Genomic DNA, 11,070 nt, shown 5'->3' with positions numbered 1-11,070 from the left:
TTGTTTTATAATGGTTGAAAATTTCTACTTCTGAAATATTATTAACACAAAATCTTCTATGAAATATTATTGTCAGCAACCGAAAAATTTCTACTTCATTTTAAAATTTTTAAAATTTCTTTAAAAAATATTGTTTATTATTAAAAATATTATTTAATTTTTAAAAATAAAAAAAATATTTTTATTTTTTATTTAGGCAGCGGCGGTCGGTGGAGTTCGGCGGTAGACTATAGCGGCGGGCGGCACAATGGTTGACAATTGGCAGCATACGGCGGAGGTGGTCAGCGGTTGGTGACTAGTAGCAATGGTCGCGAGGGCAATGGTTGGCGGTTGGCCGACGGCAACGGGCGGCGATCGATAGAGGTTTGTGATGGGCGGCGGGGGGAGATGGTCGGCGGTGGTTGCGAGCGGTGGCTAGAGGAGGTCAACGATAGGCGGGAGCCGACGGTGGTCGACTATTGGTGGTGGGTAGTGGTAGTCATAGGCGGCGGTGGTCGGCGATGGTTAACGGTGGGTAGCGGCGGAAGTCGGCGAAGGCGTGCATGGTCGAAAAGAGGGTGAAAGCATAATGAAAAGAGGGTGAGGGGATAAGTACTTCTTGTGTTGAGAAGCAATTTTTTTAACTTCAAATTAGAGAAAAAAAAAATAACTTCAGAAGTAAAAATTCATTTCAGAAATAGCAATTTATTTTTTAAATAAAAAATTTTACCAAACCAATTTTTGCTCCATAAGTACTTCTAGAGTAGAAATTCAATTCCATAAGTGTTATCATACTAAGGAACAACTCGTTAGGGCCGAAGCAACATGGATATGATCGCCGCCTAAAAGATGACAACTTAGGGTGGGTCCGACAACGATTTCGATTCAAAAAATCAATTCCATTCAAAATTGATTTTTTTCTAATTTTATTCCCTAAACGAATTCTAGAGAATCACAAATGCATTGTCCTTTAAGTGAAATAATTACTATTTTTTGGACCAATTTATCTTCCCAATTTTTTTCATTTAAGTCAAATAATTTCGTCTTGTCGCTATAAAGTCAGCCTATAAAATGTCACTCGTAAAATGAATACAAATCATGCAAGATCCTTAAGAAAAAACATGAGCTCAATAGATAATTTGCACTGAAATTTTTGCCACAAATTTGTTCTTAGATTAGCTTATGAAATAAGTTTGAATAACTCCTAGACTACTCCATGATGGTGTTGATCATTTATACAAAGTACTTAAAAAACAAGATTACAAAATTCGAAAACACAAAGTTATAGAATTGAATGATGAGTAAAGGTGTCGGATGGGTAGGTCAAGTTGAATATGATCCGACTCAAATTGGCCATCCGTTTTGACCCATTTTCATGCAAGACAAATCTAATGACTCACACTCGACCAGTATTACTTAAACACTTATATATTTAACCAAATCATGACATTTATTAATTATATTTTTAAAAAAATGATATTGCTAAAACACTTTCATGCAATACAAATCTAGTGAAAATTATTTGATTTTTTAATTTATTTTTTAAAATAATTTTAAATACATATTTTTTATTTTAATTTTATTTTCCTTTTTCTCTGGTTATCAGAGATACCGACCGACAGCGGTCGATAACTTATAGTGGTGATGGAGCTGGCTGGTAGAGTGGCGTATAGCCAATGAGTGAGGGAGGGTGGCTGGTCGAGCATTCTTCCTTGAGATTTTATTTTATTTTTTTTTTATTTTTGGTTGAGGAAATAGAGTGGGAGCCTTCTCCGAGCATTCTCACTTTATTGATCTTATTTCTCAAAAGTGATTATGGAACAAAGAATTAAATATTTTTTTATTTTTGATTTTGCTCCTAATCTATTTTCGGGAACAAAATCGTAGAATTTGAGAATCAAAATCATTTACGTCATTAAATAGATTTTTTAGGGATCGCATGATAACCATTCCGATCCAAAAAATGATCCGATTAAAATGAATTTTTCTAATTCCGTTCTCCGGATGAATTTTAGAAAATCAGAACACGTTTATAATCGCCCAAAATTTTTGTTCCCGAAATATAAATGCATTTGATAACTGCACAAAATTTCTGTTCATATGAACAATTGCTCCTCCCAATTTTTGCCATTTAAGTTAAATAATTACGTAGTTACTATGTGGAATTTCATTCTATATTTCAAATTAATCGAAGATTAATTCACATTGATTCTCTTATATAACTTATTGTATATTGAAATGTAAAAACAAATATCAAGAATTATCACGAGTCATTTTCGCCATTTATTGTAGGGTTTTATCGAATTCTTTTGAGCGAGCGGATAACTGGCACGAGCGACATCTTCGTTTACACAAGGAAAATGCACTGCATTACCTTGAATTTTGTGCATTTTTGGTTCTAGAAAATCAAATGTCAAATTCATTGAAAACTTAAGAATGAGAGCTTGCTAAGTACTCACGATAGTTATTTTTGTCTTTTTTCAAAAAATGTTAAAACTATACTAAGTCTAAAGTACATAAACCTAGGCAAATCACAACCAATGAAATCAAGTGCGCAATCAAGGAATCAAGGAATTGATAAATCACATCATAAAATCCTAATGAAACCCTAAAAGCTTAGAGAAATGTGGTTCGAGTTTAATTGCAAAGGTGTTTATGATTTTTCTAAAAAAGAACAAAATATATGAAATCCAGACCCAAATTTATGAAACCGAGATCAAACTAGCCTAATGTAAACTTCTTCTATTTTTAGAGATTTTCTGAAATTTTCCTTATTTTTTAGAATTTTCCAAAATTTTTTGATTTTTGATTTTATTTTTTATGTAATATTTTATTATCTTATGTATTTTTCTTTGAAAATGAGACCTCGTTCTGTTTTAGATCGAAAAAAAATTGAGAGAACTAAAAAAAAAGTGAAAGATATGTGACTTTATTCTGTTTTGTGATTCTCATAAGTGATTCTTTTTTCCAGAACAAGTTTTTTTTTTTTGTTCTTATTTTTACTCCAAAAATATTTCCGGAAATAGAATCAATCGAATCAGAATCATTTACGTTACCAAATAGGACTCTTATCTCTTTTTTGTTCCGGAGAATAGAATCCAAAAATAAGAATGTTTAGCATGCAGCCCTTTTTTTTTTTTTTTGTTTCGGATGACCTACGTTACCCAACATATCTTTAGTAACGGCGAAAGGACGGCCCCATCCGTTACCGTTAAGTCGAGCAAACGCCGTTAAACTAGCAGGACGGCGAGAGGCGCTTTCCAAAGAAAAAAGAAGAAGAAAGAAATCGCCTATTTCACATGGTTAGAGGTCTCTCTCTCTCTCTCTCTCTCTCTCTCCCTCTATTTTCGCAGACGTGTGCTATAGTCATTCTCACTTTCTCGGGAAAATTTTCGGTCGCTAATTCCTGGAATTCATGTCGGTACGTGCATCCTTCTCCCGAAGCAATTTCGATCGATCCTGGCGCGATTCTTGCTTTTCTTTTACCTCAGCATACCGCGATTTCCATCGCAATCGGCCTCTTTTAAGCTTTTGCTGCTTCAGTTTCTGTTGATGAGGATACGTCCTTATCCGCTCCGTCGACCCCGTAGATTGTAATCTTTTTTCCTAATTTCGCTGGTGTCGAGTCGATCGCTTGCCCCCTCCCCCATATGATGCGCCCGTCTCGCGTGATTTCCTGCACCGATCGGTGTGAGTTCGCCTGCTTTCTCGCTCAATTTGAGGGAGTATCGGCTTTTATGGCTTCTGTGTTGTGAAACGATTGGCGACTCTGCAGTTGGTTTGGTTGGATTCTCGGGTTTGGTTTTCGATGGCTTAGATAAATTCCAGTTCGGTGCTCTCCACGAGTTAACGAGCTGGGAGTTTTTTAATTTATGAAAAGAAAGTGCGAGAGAGACGGAATTCGTGAACGGAGAAATGGGTTTCTGCAGAGAGCTTTTCTCGAATATGCATGTTCAAGATTTCTCCGGATAAAGACATATTTCCGGTGGTGGCCTTTAGGTGGGTAAAGAGTTTAGGATGGGGTGGACTTAGTCAGATCTTTTCATAGCAAGTCCAGTTGAATTGGAGATAAGGGGGAAATTCTTAGAAGCCAGCCATCCAATCTAGTCTACTTACGCGTGCAGTGTGTGATAATTTATAAGTCTATTGCATTATTCGATGGTCGATTGATCAATTAATTTGATGATTGGCGGAGGTGGAGACTGTTTGGAACATTGCAAGTTTGTGCGACTGTGTTATACGTGGTCAGTTGACAGTGTTGGTTTCTGTCTCACCCTTGGCGTTTGTAGTATTATTATCCGTAGTATAGGTGGTTAGTCAACAATTTATGCAATCATGTCACCCCATCCCACTTCCCATTCTGTCACTAGATTTTTTGACATCACCTTAACCACAGAATTTTCTTCATGGTGCTCATTCTCTTGGGTGAAAATCATGCTTAATTGGATTTGTTCTCTTTCAGTTGAGCTTTCTTTGAGTTGTTAGTGGTATCCCGATTTTTTCTAGGTAAGCTAACACCTATGTTTCACGGACCTTATTCATAGCTTGTTCTGTGCACGATAACCTCATATACGAGACTCGTAATTATGATTGAGTTTTCTTTATTGTCCTTGACAGGAAAAGGGTCAACCACTGCCAAAGTTCGGCGAATGGGATGTCAATGACCCTGCTTCTGCTGAGGGATTTACTGTCATCTTCAACAAGGCTAGAGATGAGAAAAAGACCGGTGGCAAGCCTGAATCTCCAGGAAAGGCTGATGCTCAGATTAGGCATACAGTTGATCCCGGCAAGCCACCAACTGTGAGAGTTTCTTTGATATTTCTCTAATGTAATGCATGATAAGCCTGCCGCCATCACTTGCCCACTTTATAGACATACAATAAAAGAACTTGTTTAGACTGCTTCATGGAACAAACTCTCTTAAGTCAGATTAAACAAGAATTATCTCATATGCACTATCTGGGAGAAAAAGTTTTGGTTGTGTGCATAAGATAGACTGCATATGAGTGGGAAAATCTAGGCAAAGTTGGCACCACATCAACATAGAAGATGGTAATTCTCTTAGAAAGATTAGTAGGTGGTGGGTGAGTTAGTACAGAGGGCTCTCCTAAATTGAGCTAATAGTAAAGGATCAACGGATTTTTGCCATTATCTGGAAAGTTCTCTTACGGTCTACTGATGGAAGGTATCGGCAATTCCCAGCAAAGCTGAATGAGCTAATTGCTGTTATATTTACAGTCCACTAATCGTAAACCTGGAATACAGTCCATATGTTGGATCTGATTTGGCGTTGTTGTGCACTATTAGGTTCTTACCCAGATAAATTTGTCGTCATGATAGGTTTTCAAGTACAGACTTTCTCTCTCTGGCCTCTTTTATAGTTACCCTAAACCTAGCTCCCTGTTGTTCTGCATATGGACATTTTTCAGAAGAAGTGGTTGTGCTGCATCCAGAGCTCACCTGCAGAATCTTGACGAGGAACTACTCCTGTAAAAGCTTCAGGAACACACGAGCCTATCTCTTACTAGCCCCGCAGTTTGTCAAGGAGATCGGAAGGTTTTGGGCTCTGATGTGTCTTGCTGGGATTGTTGTTAGTTCGGTAAACCCCCGCGGTTTGTGGGGATTGATTACGATAAAATGGAGACATCCATGTGCTCTGCTGTAATCAGTCTGCTAGTTTGCTGGTTACTATTAGTAGATGAGTTATCATTTCTTTCCCCTGTCCTCTCTCTGCCTTCTCGTGCTCTGGGGTCTATAGCATTTGGGATTTACATTTGTTTTCTTCTCATTGTACGGTTTGAAGTGGTTTTTGCTTGTGAAATAAGAAATTCTTTTTGGCCTTTCCTTGTTCTTTCCACTGTCCTCTCTCCCTGGGATTTGCTTATTAGTTTAGCACGTCCGGTGCTGTATCCGAATTGGAGTCGTGAAGATACCTCCTATTCGGCCCTTCAGCTAAAAATTAGGGGCATGATGCATTTCAGTGCAAGAACTAAGTATAACACCGGCGTCTTTCAGGTGATATGAAAAGGTTTTCCACTGGCCAATCTACCAACTTGTCTGATATGGCTGTTTCATTGGATATAAGAGTGCATCCTTATTTATGGTGCCTGAGATGTTGCAGGAATCAAGAAATTCCAGGATCGATGTCCCGTTAGACCATGTGCAGTCAACGACTTAACGGCCTTAAAATCAGGGGAGAAATGGCAAAGGAATTGGCTCTGTATCATCCAAGAACGTAAAATCACATGGTGCTTCCTGAACAAATGATAGATTAATCTGGACAATCAATCTGTCTCTCGTTCTACAGGCAAACAACAACCTCCCACTAGATCTGTTTCTGTACATGTCAGGTCAAGAGGGGGAACATGCGTGCTCTTATGAAGATACGTGCTCGTGTTGAGAAGCGTCAATATCCGGCGAATAATTCAACTGCTTACACGACACAATGAGAACTAGACTCTTGACATCCCGAGCTTCCTTTCAAATAGACGGCGGAGGAGGTAAACTTGAAGGACACTTGCTCCAATGAGTGCCGCCGACTCGAAGAAGGCCTTATGTATTGCCCTCCGGCTCATCAAATCGTTCACTGCATCACCAGGGCATAATAAGGTCTAATATCAGAATCAACTGCTAAAATTGCAAAGCCCTCACTAGTCTGCTTATCAACTAGGACAGAGCTCTACAGCATGAGATGTTGAAACAGAAGCATTGAGTATTCCATGCTAAGTTCCCCAACATACTCGGGCATTACTGAAGAGACACTTGACTTAGATTTCTAGAAGATACACGGAATTCATCTCATACCTATTGCTTGCCGTTCAGTCTGAGCCTCTAGCCAGTGCTGCTCGAATTGAATGTTGTACAGAGCTTCTTCTAATTTTCCTATCTGATCCAACAAAGGGTTGAAATGCTCTACATGAACAAATAAACAGTGAAAATAAAGTTATCTCTTCCCATTCTCCATGCGAATATAAGGATGGATCAGTGATGGCACATGTTACCATCTTTTGCATGCTCATCATGGAACGAATAATGCCCAACATGCACGTCAAAGTCAATGGTTTCATGATAAGGAGACTTGTTAGTGAAACAGAAACGGTGGACTCCTTTACGATGAGCGACAAACTCAAACTTCTCGCTTATCTTGTCGTGAAAGTCGTGGATTTGATCACCAGAAGGTCCCTTCACCTAACAATTTCAAGAAAATTGAAAGATCACCAATTGGCAATGGCACTTCCACATGAATGAGGCACACAAATGGAATCCACTCATGGAAAATATGAGAGGGAAAACCCATAAAGAAATTGTCAACTTCCAAGCTCAATCATTTTTCGTAGTTTTTGTTTGTATGAACCTACTATATCCTATCCCGTGTAATGTAACACTTCACAAAGAGAAAAAAACTACTGAAAAGTCTAAATGTAGCATCCATGGGAAATCGATTTTCCAACAATTCAATGCTGCAAAAGACCCTTCTCAGTTCACGTTGTCGGCTTCTTCGTGCCAATAGACTACCTAGGGTTAAAATCAAACAAATAAGTTACCCAGTAAAACAAAATTCTTTGAGAGAGTGATTTGGAAGGGCCTTGACACATATGGTGCGAGTGTAAGGACTGAAAACTACTATAAGACCCCTTTCTCAGTTTTGGCTCCAAGCTTTGTATAGCCAATCGATTGCATCAGGTTTGTAAGTATGAGACAGGTAATACGCCAAGAAACACCAAATTTGCATTCTTTTTCCATTTCTACATCTTAAAATCCAAAAAACAGAGCCATAAGCACAAAACAAACTTCACCCACACAACTAATTATGCCCGAACCCAAAAGATTTCTGATCCATCATCGATTCCAGCATCATAAGCAGGAAAATTTTTATCTGTATCGAGCAGATCTAGAAGGAATATCAGTAGAGTGATGAAGCATCTACATCCCGCAATGTTATCCGGTGCAAGCCCAGGTGCTATAATATGCAACCACTTGAACTTGAGCAGTCAGATTAGCCCTTCACTCTAAAGCATCAGGCAAAGGAGCACATGCATATCAATACTTGCGCACGCCAGAAAGAGATGACATCACAGCCAATCTAGTTAGGAACATGACCATGTAAATAATATAACGAAAAAATGAGCTATACCGAGAAACTTATATCAAGCTTACCAGAAGATCAACACCATCTTCACTATAATGCCAAGATGAGTCGGACTTGATCACAACAAAAGAAACGTGCACCGTATCCCCATCATACTCAACATTGTGAGAGAAGCACTCCTCCCTGTCGATGACAAATCTAATCCCGGACACAGCTTGGAGGCTTGAGAGCAGCGCCAGCATTGCAACAAGGACATGCCGGAACAATGGATAACCCATCTGCTAATTGCATATGGAACATCTCAATAAAACAGCACAGGGGGCAATAGAATCTAGAGAGTTATAAACTAAAAGAAGAAAATATTTTACAGTGAAAACATATTCAGCTGCTGAGGATGGCAATTACGAAAATTCAGCGACCGTAGTGCTGGCGAACATGGATTCGCAGTCTCATATTTTTTGCATAACAGAAACCCAAACAAATGGAGCTGGAAAGACCTTACACATTCCCAGAAAAATACTTGAAACATCTTAAAAATCTTTTGTTCTTTTCATAATTCAGAAACCAGACAAGAGAACAGACGAACCTAGAGGCAAGACTACTTGCAAATTCTACCTTCACAACAATTAATAAACGGCTAAAAAACAATCCAACCAAGCTCTAGATAGTAAGCAACTAATCGAAACCATGATGAACACGATGACACATACAATTCAAGCCTCAAATTGAAAAGGAAAAAAAAAAATCCCAAGTCATCAGCTTATCAGCGACTTGTTCGAAGAACAAAACAAAACGAAGATGACCCAATTGAAATCGAGCGCGTCCAACCCATCCGAAAAGAGATACGCATGTCCATGCAGATCAGATTCGTAATTCCCGGAGCTAGGACTTGGGACGAAAAGCTTCAAGCGAAAAAAAAAAAAAACAAAACAAAGAAAACTCAAACGCAAAATGGGAAGCATTACACAGATCGAAAGATGGTGGCAGACAAATCCCAAAACAGAGAGAGAGAGAGAGAGAGAGAGAGAAAATGGGTGTCTACCTTAGAACTCGTTCGAAGCAAATCGCGGCGAAGCGGGCTCGAAGACGCAGCAACCGCGACGGTACGGAGCTCGAGAGCCGACGAGGAAAGACGTGAAATGAAGGTTGAGGGAGCTTCCGTCCTCTCGCGTGCTTCGAGCTCGCAGATTTCGATCTCAAGGTTTCATGTTGTCTTGGCTGGGGCTCTCGCTTTTACTTCGTTTCCGGTCTAAAAATGCGGCACGTGATTGCGTGGGGGCCCGATGGGCTTAGTCACGTGATCTTGAACGGAGGAGATTGCATTATACCAGACTTGATAAAGATTGACTCTGCCGGATCAATAGAGAAAGAGAGGTAAAGTAGGGGGGGGAGGTTGAGCGTCTCTAGAGTCAGCGAAACCTTAAAATCGATCCCATCAAAATATTTCAGATAATTTTTTTTTTTTTTTTTAGGGAAGATTTTAAAAAAGGGGGGTTATTGTCTCTAGAGCGACTTTCAAAAAAACAGATAATTAAAAAAAAATATCACGAAAATTAAAGGACAATAATGAGTAGCTACAAGAAATTGATCGACTGATCATGTTTCGAGTTTTATAATACTATTATTCTTTGATGTTATCATAGGTATGTCGTAATTTGAAAGTTTGAGATTAATAAATTTATCACGTGCAGCCTGTTTTTAAGTGTAAGCTTTATTCGATGTATGCTGCTATTATTCCCTCCGAACTCAAAAAGAAAATACAATCAAGACGTGAGATGATATCATAAGGTAATTAGGATAAATTATGCCTCCATGTGTCAAAATCGATCGACAAGCACGGGGCGGATGAAGAGGCATCATCCATCATCTACTTGTCAAGCAAAAAAAAAACCGAAACCAAAAGTCAAAGTCAAAGTGGTTGTGGTTCTGGAGTGAATGCCGATGTCTATTCAAATGACATCGAAATTGAAATTGAAATTTATTTTGGGGGTGATCTGGACAAAAACCCTGACACGTGTCCGAATTTCAATGGGCCGTGGACGGACATGTCTGCGCGACATGTGAGCATGTAAGTGATGGACATGTCATCCACTACGAAGTCTCTCTCTCTCTCTCTCTGCCCCCACGTCCACCTCTTTTTTTTTTTAGCGACCCGTCATGTCATAGTTGCCTCTGGCCGCTGCCGCCTTCTGACGTGGCATCTCCTTCCTCCTCCTCCTCCTCTTCTTCTTCTTCCTCTTCAAGTGTCGGTGCTCCTAGTGTTTCGGATTTTACTGAAAATCAAATTCCACCGGCTGCGAGCAAAATTTTGATTAGGCAAAACGTAGAATGTAAATTGAATTTTGATTGGATCGTAAAATGTTCAGATCAACCGACGGTGAAATTCAATAGTAGATCGTAAATTTGCTGCTATAATTCTTACGAATGATTCATAATTTTTCAAAATCGCATATCCTTTGTATGATTTTATTAAGAAGTCGCTTAAGTTTAGAAGCGTCTGTCCTTAAGAATGAGAATTGGCCAAAAAGCGGGGGTTGGGGGAGGGGGACTAGATAAAGGTTTTAGGCATCATTTTGGTTCGGATTCTTCAAGGAGTGAGATTCTCCGAAGAAATATTAAATCGCGATTTTGCGTTTCACGTTGAATAAGATTGCTCAAAAAAGTTGAAAATTGAATTATCAAGCAAAGGCTACGACCACAAGTCAAACTTCGCATTTCTTAGCACCACAAAGCTATCGAAAACCCGATCGGTATTGCTATCGGTCACCGTGGGACACCGCCGTTAGTTGCCGTATACTATTATTTTTGGTTGTTACTGCCGCTACCAATCGTGCTGGGGTGAGGATTTTTTTTTTTTAGGATCAAAATTTTTTTTTTGTTGCAAGGCGGACAATTGAAAGGAAATCGGTTAAAATGAGGATCTATTTGAAGATTCCTCACCGTGAAATCAAGCCATGCCTCAAAATTTACCATCGGTTATTGCTGGAAAGGTGCAGGCTAAG

The 11,070-nt window shown here is 39.2% G+C and overlaps 2 protein-coding genes across 3 annotated transcripts; one reads left to right on the top strand and one right to left on the bottom strand.

Annotated features, from left to right (window-relative positions):
- Positions 1-3,267: 3,267 nt before the first annotated feature.
- Positions 3,268-5,826, top strand: LOC115726141 (protein NOI4-like). The gene is made up of 3 exons (XM_030655885.2): positions 3,268-3,400; positions 4,597-4,779; positions 5,409-5,826. The coding sequence occupies exons 1-3, from the start codon at positions 3,395-3,397 to the stop codon at positions 5,451-5,453; spliced, it is 234 nt and encodes a 77-aa protein (XP_030511745.1). The 5' UTR covers positions 3,268-3,394; the 3' UTR covers positions 5,454-5,826.
- Positions 5,827-6,205: 379 nt separating this feature from the next.
- On the bottom strand, positions 6,206-9,376 carry LOC115726133 (transmembrane emp24 domain-containing protein p24beta2-like). Of its 2 annotated transcripts, none has more exons than XM_030655876.2 (5): positions 9,111-9,376; positions 8,137-8,349; positions 6,981-7,167; positions 6,784-6,891; positions 6,206-6,565 (listed from the first exon to the last, which is right to left on the bottom strand). In XM_030655876.2, the coding sequence occupies exons 2-5, from the start codon at positions 8,344-8,346 to the stop codon at positions 6,432-6,434; spliced, it is 639 nt and encodes a 212-aa protein (XP_030511736.1). In that variant the 5' UTR covers positions 8,347-8,349; positions 9,111-9,376; the 3' UTR covers positions 6,206-6,431. The 2 variants fall into 2 exon arrangements, with proteins under 2 accessions (XP_030511736.1, XP_030511735.1); XM_030655875.2 differs by having other exon boundaries at positions 8,137-8,346; positions 9,111-9,374.
- Between the last annotated feature and the right edge of the window lie 1,694 nt (positions 9,377-11,070).

The sequence above is a fragment of the Rhodamnia argentea genome, chromosome 2, assembly GCF_020921035.1.
Source record: "Rhodamnia argentea isolate NSW1041297 chromosome 2, ASM2092103v1, whole genome shotgun sequence".
NCBI classification, from domain to species: Eukaryota; Viridiplantae; Streptophyta; class Magnoliopsida; order Myrtales; family Myrtaceae; genus Rhodamnia; species Rhodamnia argentea.
The sequence above is the reverse complement of the archived record's forward strand: the minus strand, read 5'-3'. Positions and strand labels throughout refer to the sequence as shown.

What these genes read in the sequence shown, in the direction of transcription:
- LOC115726141 (XM_030655885.2), top strand. An exon ending in ATCCCGGCAAGCCACCAACT is followed by an intron (nt 4,780 to 5,408) that starts GTGAGAGTTTCT and finishes GACATTTTTCAG; the next exon opens with AAGAAGTGGTTGTGCTGCAT.
- LOC115726133 (XM_030655876.2), bottom strand. Translation starts at nt 8,346, where the DNA reads ATGGGTTATCCATTGTTCCGGCATGTCCTTGTTGCAATGCTGGCGCTG. An exon ending in AAGATGGTGTTGATCTTCTG is followed by an intron (nt 7,168 to 8,136) that starts GTAAGCTTGATA and finishes TGAAATTGTTAG; the next exon opens with GTGAAGGGACCTTCTGGTGA. An exon ending in TGATGAGCATGCAAAAGATG is followed by an intron (nt 6,892 to 6,980) that starts GTAACATGTGCC and finishes TTGTTCATGTAG; the next exon opens with AGCATTTCAACCCTTTGTTG.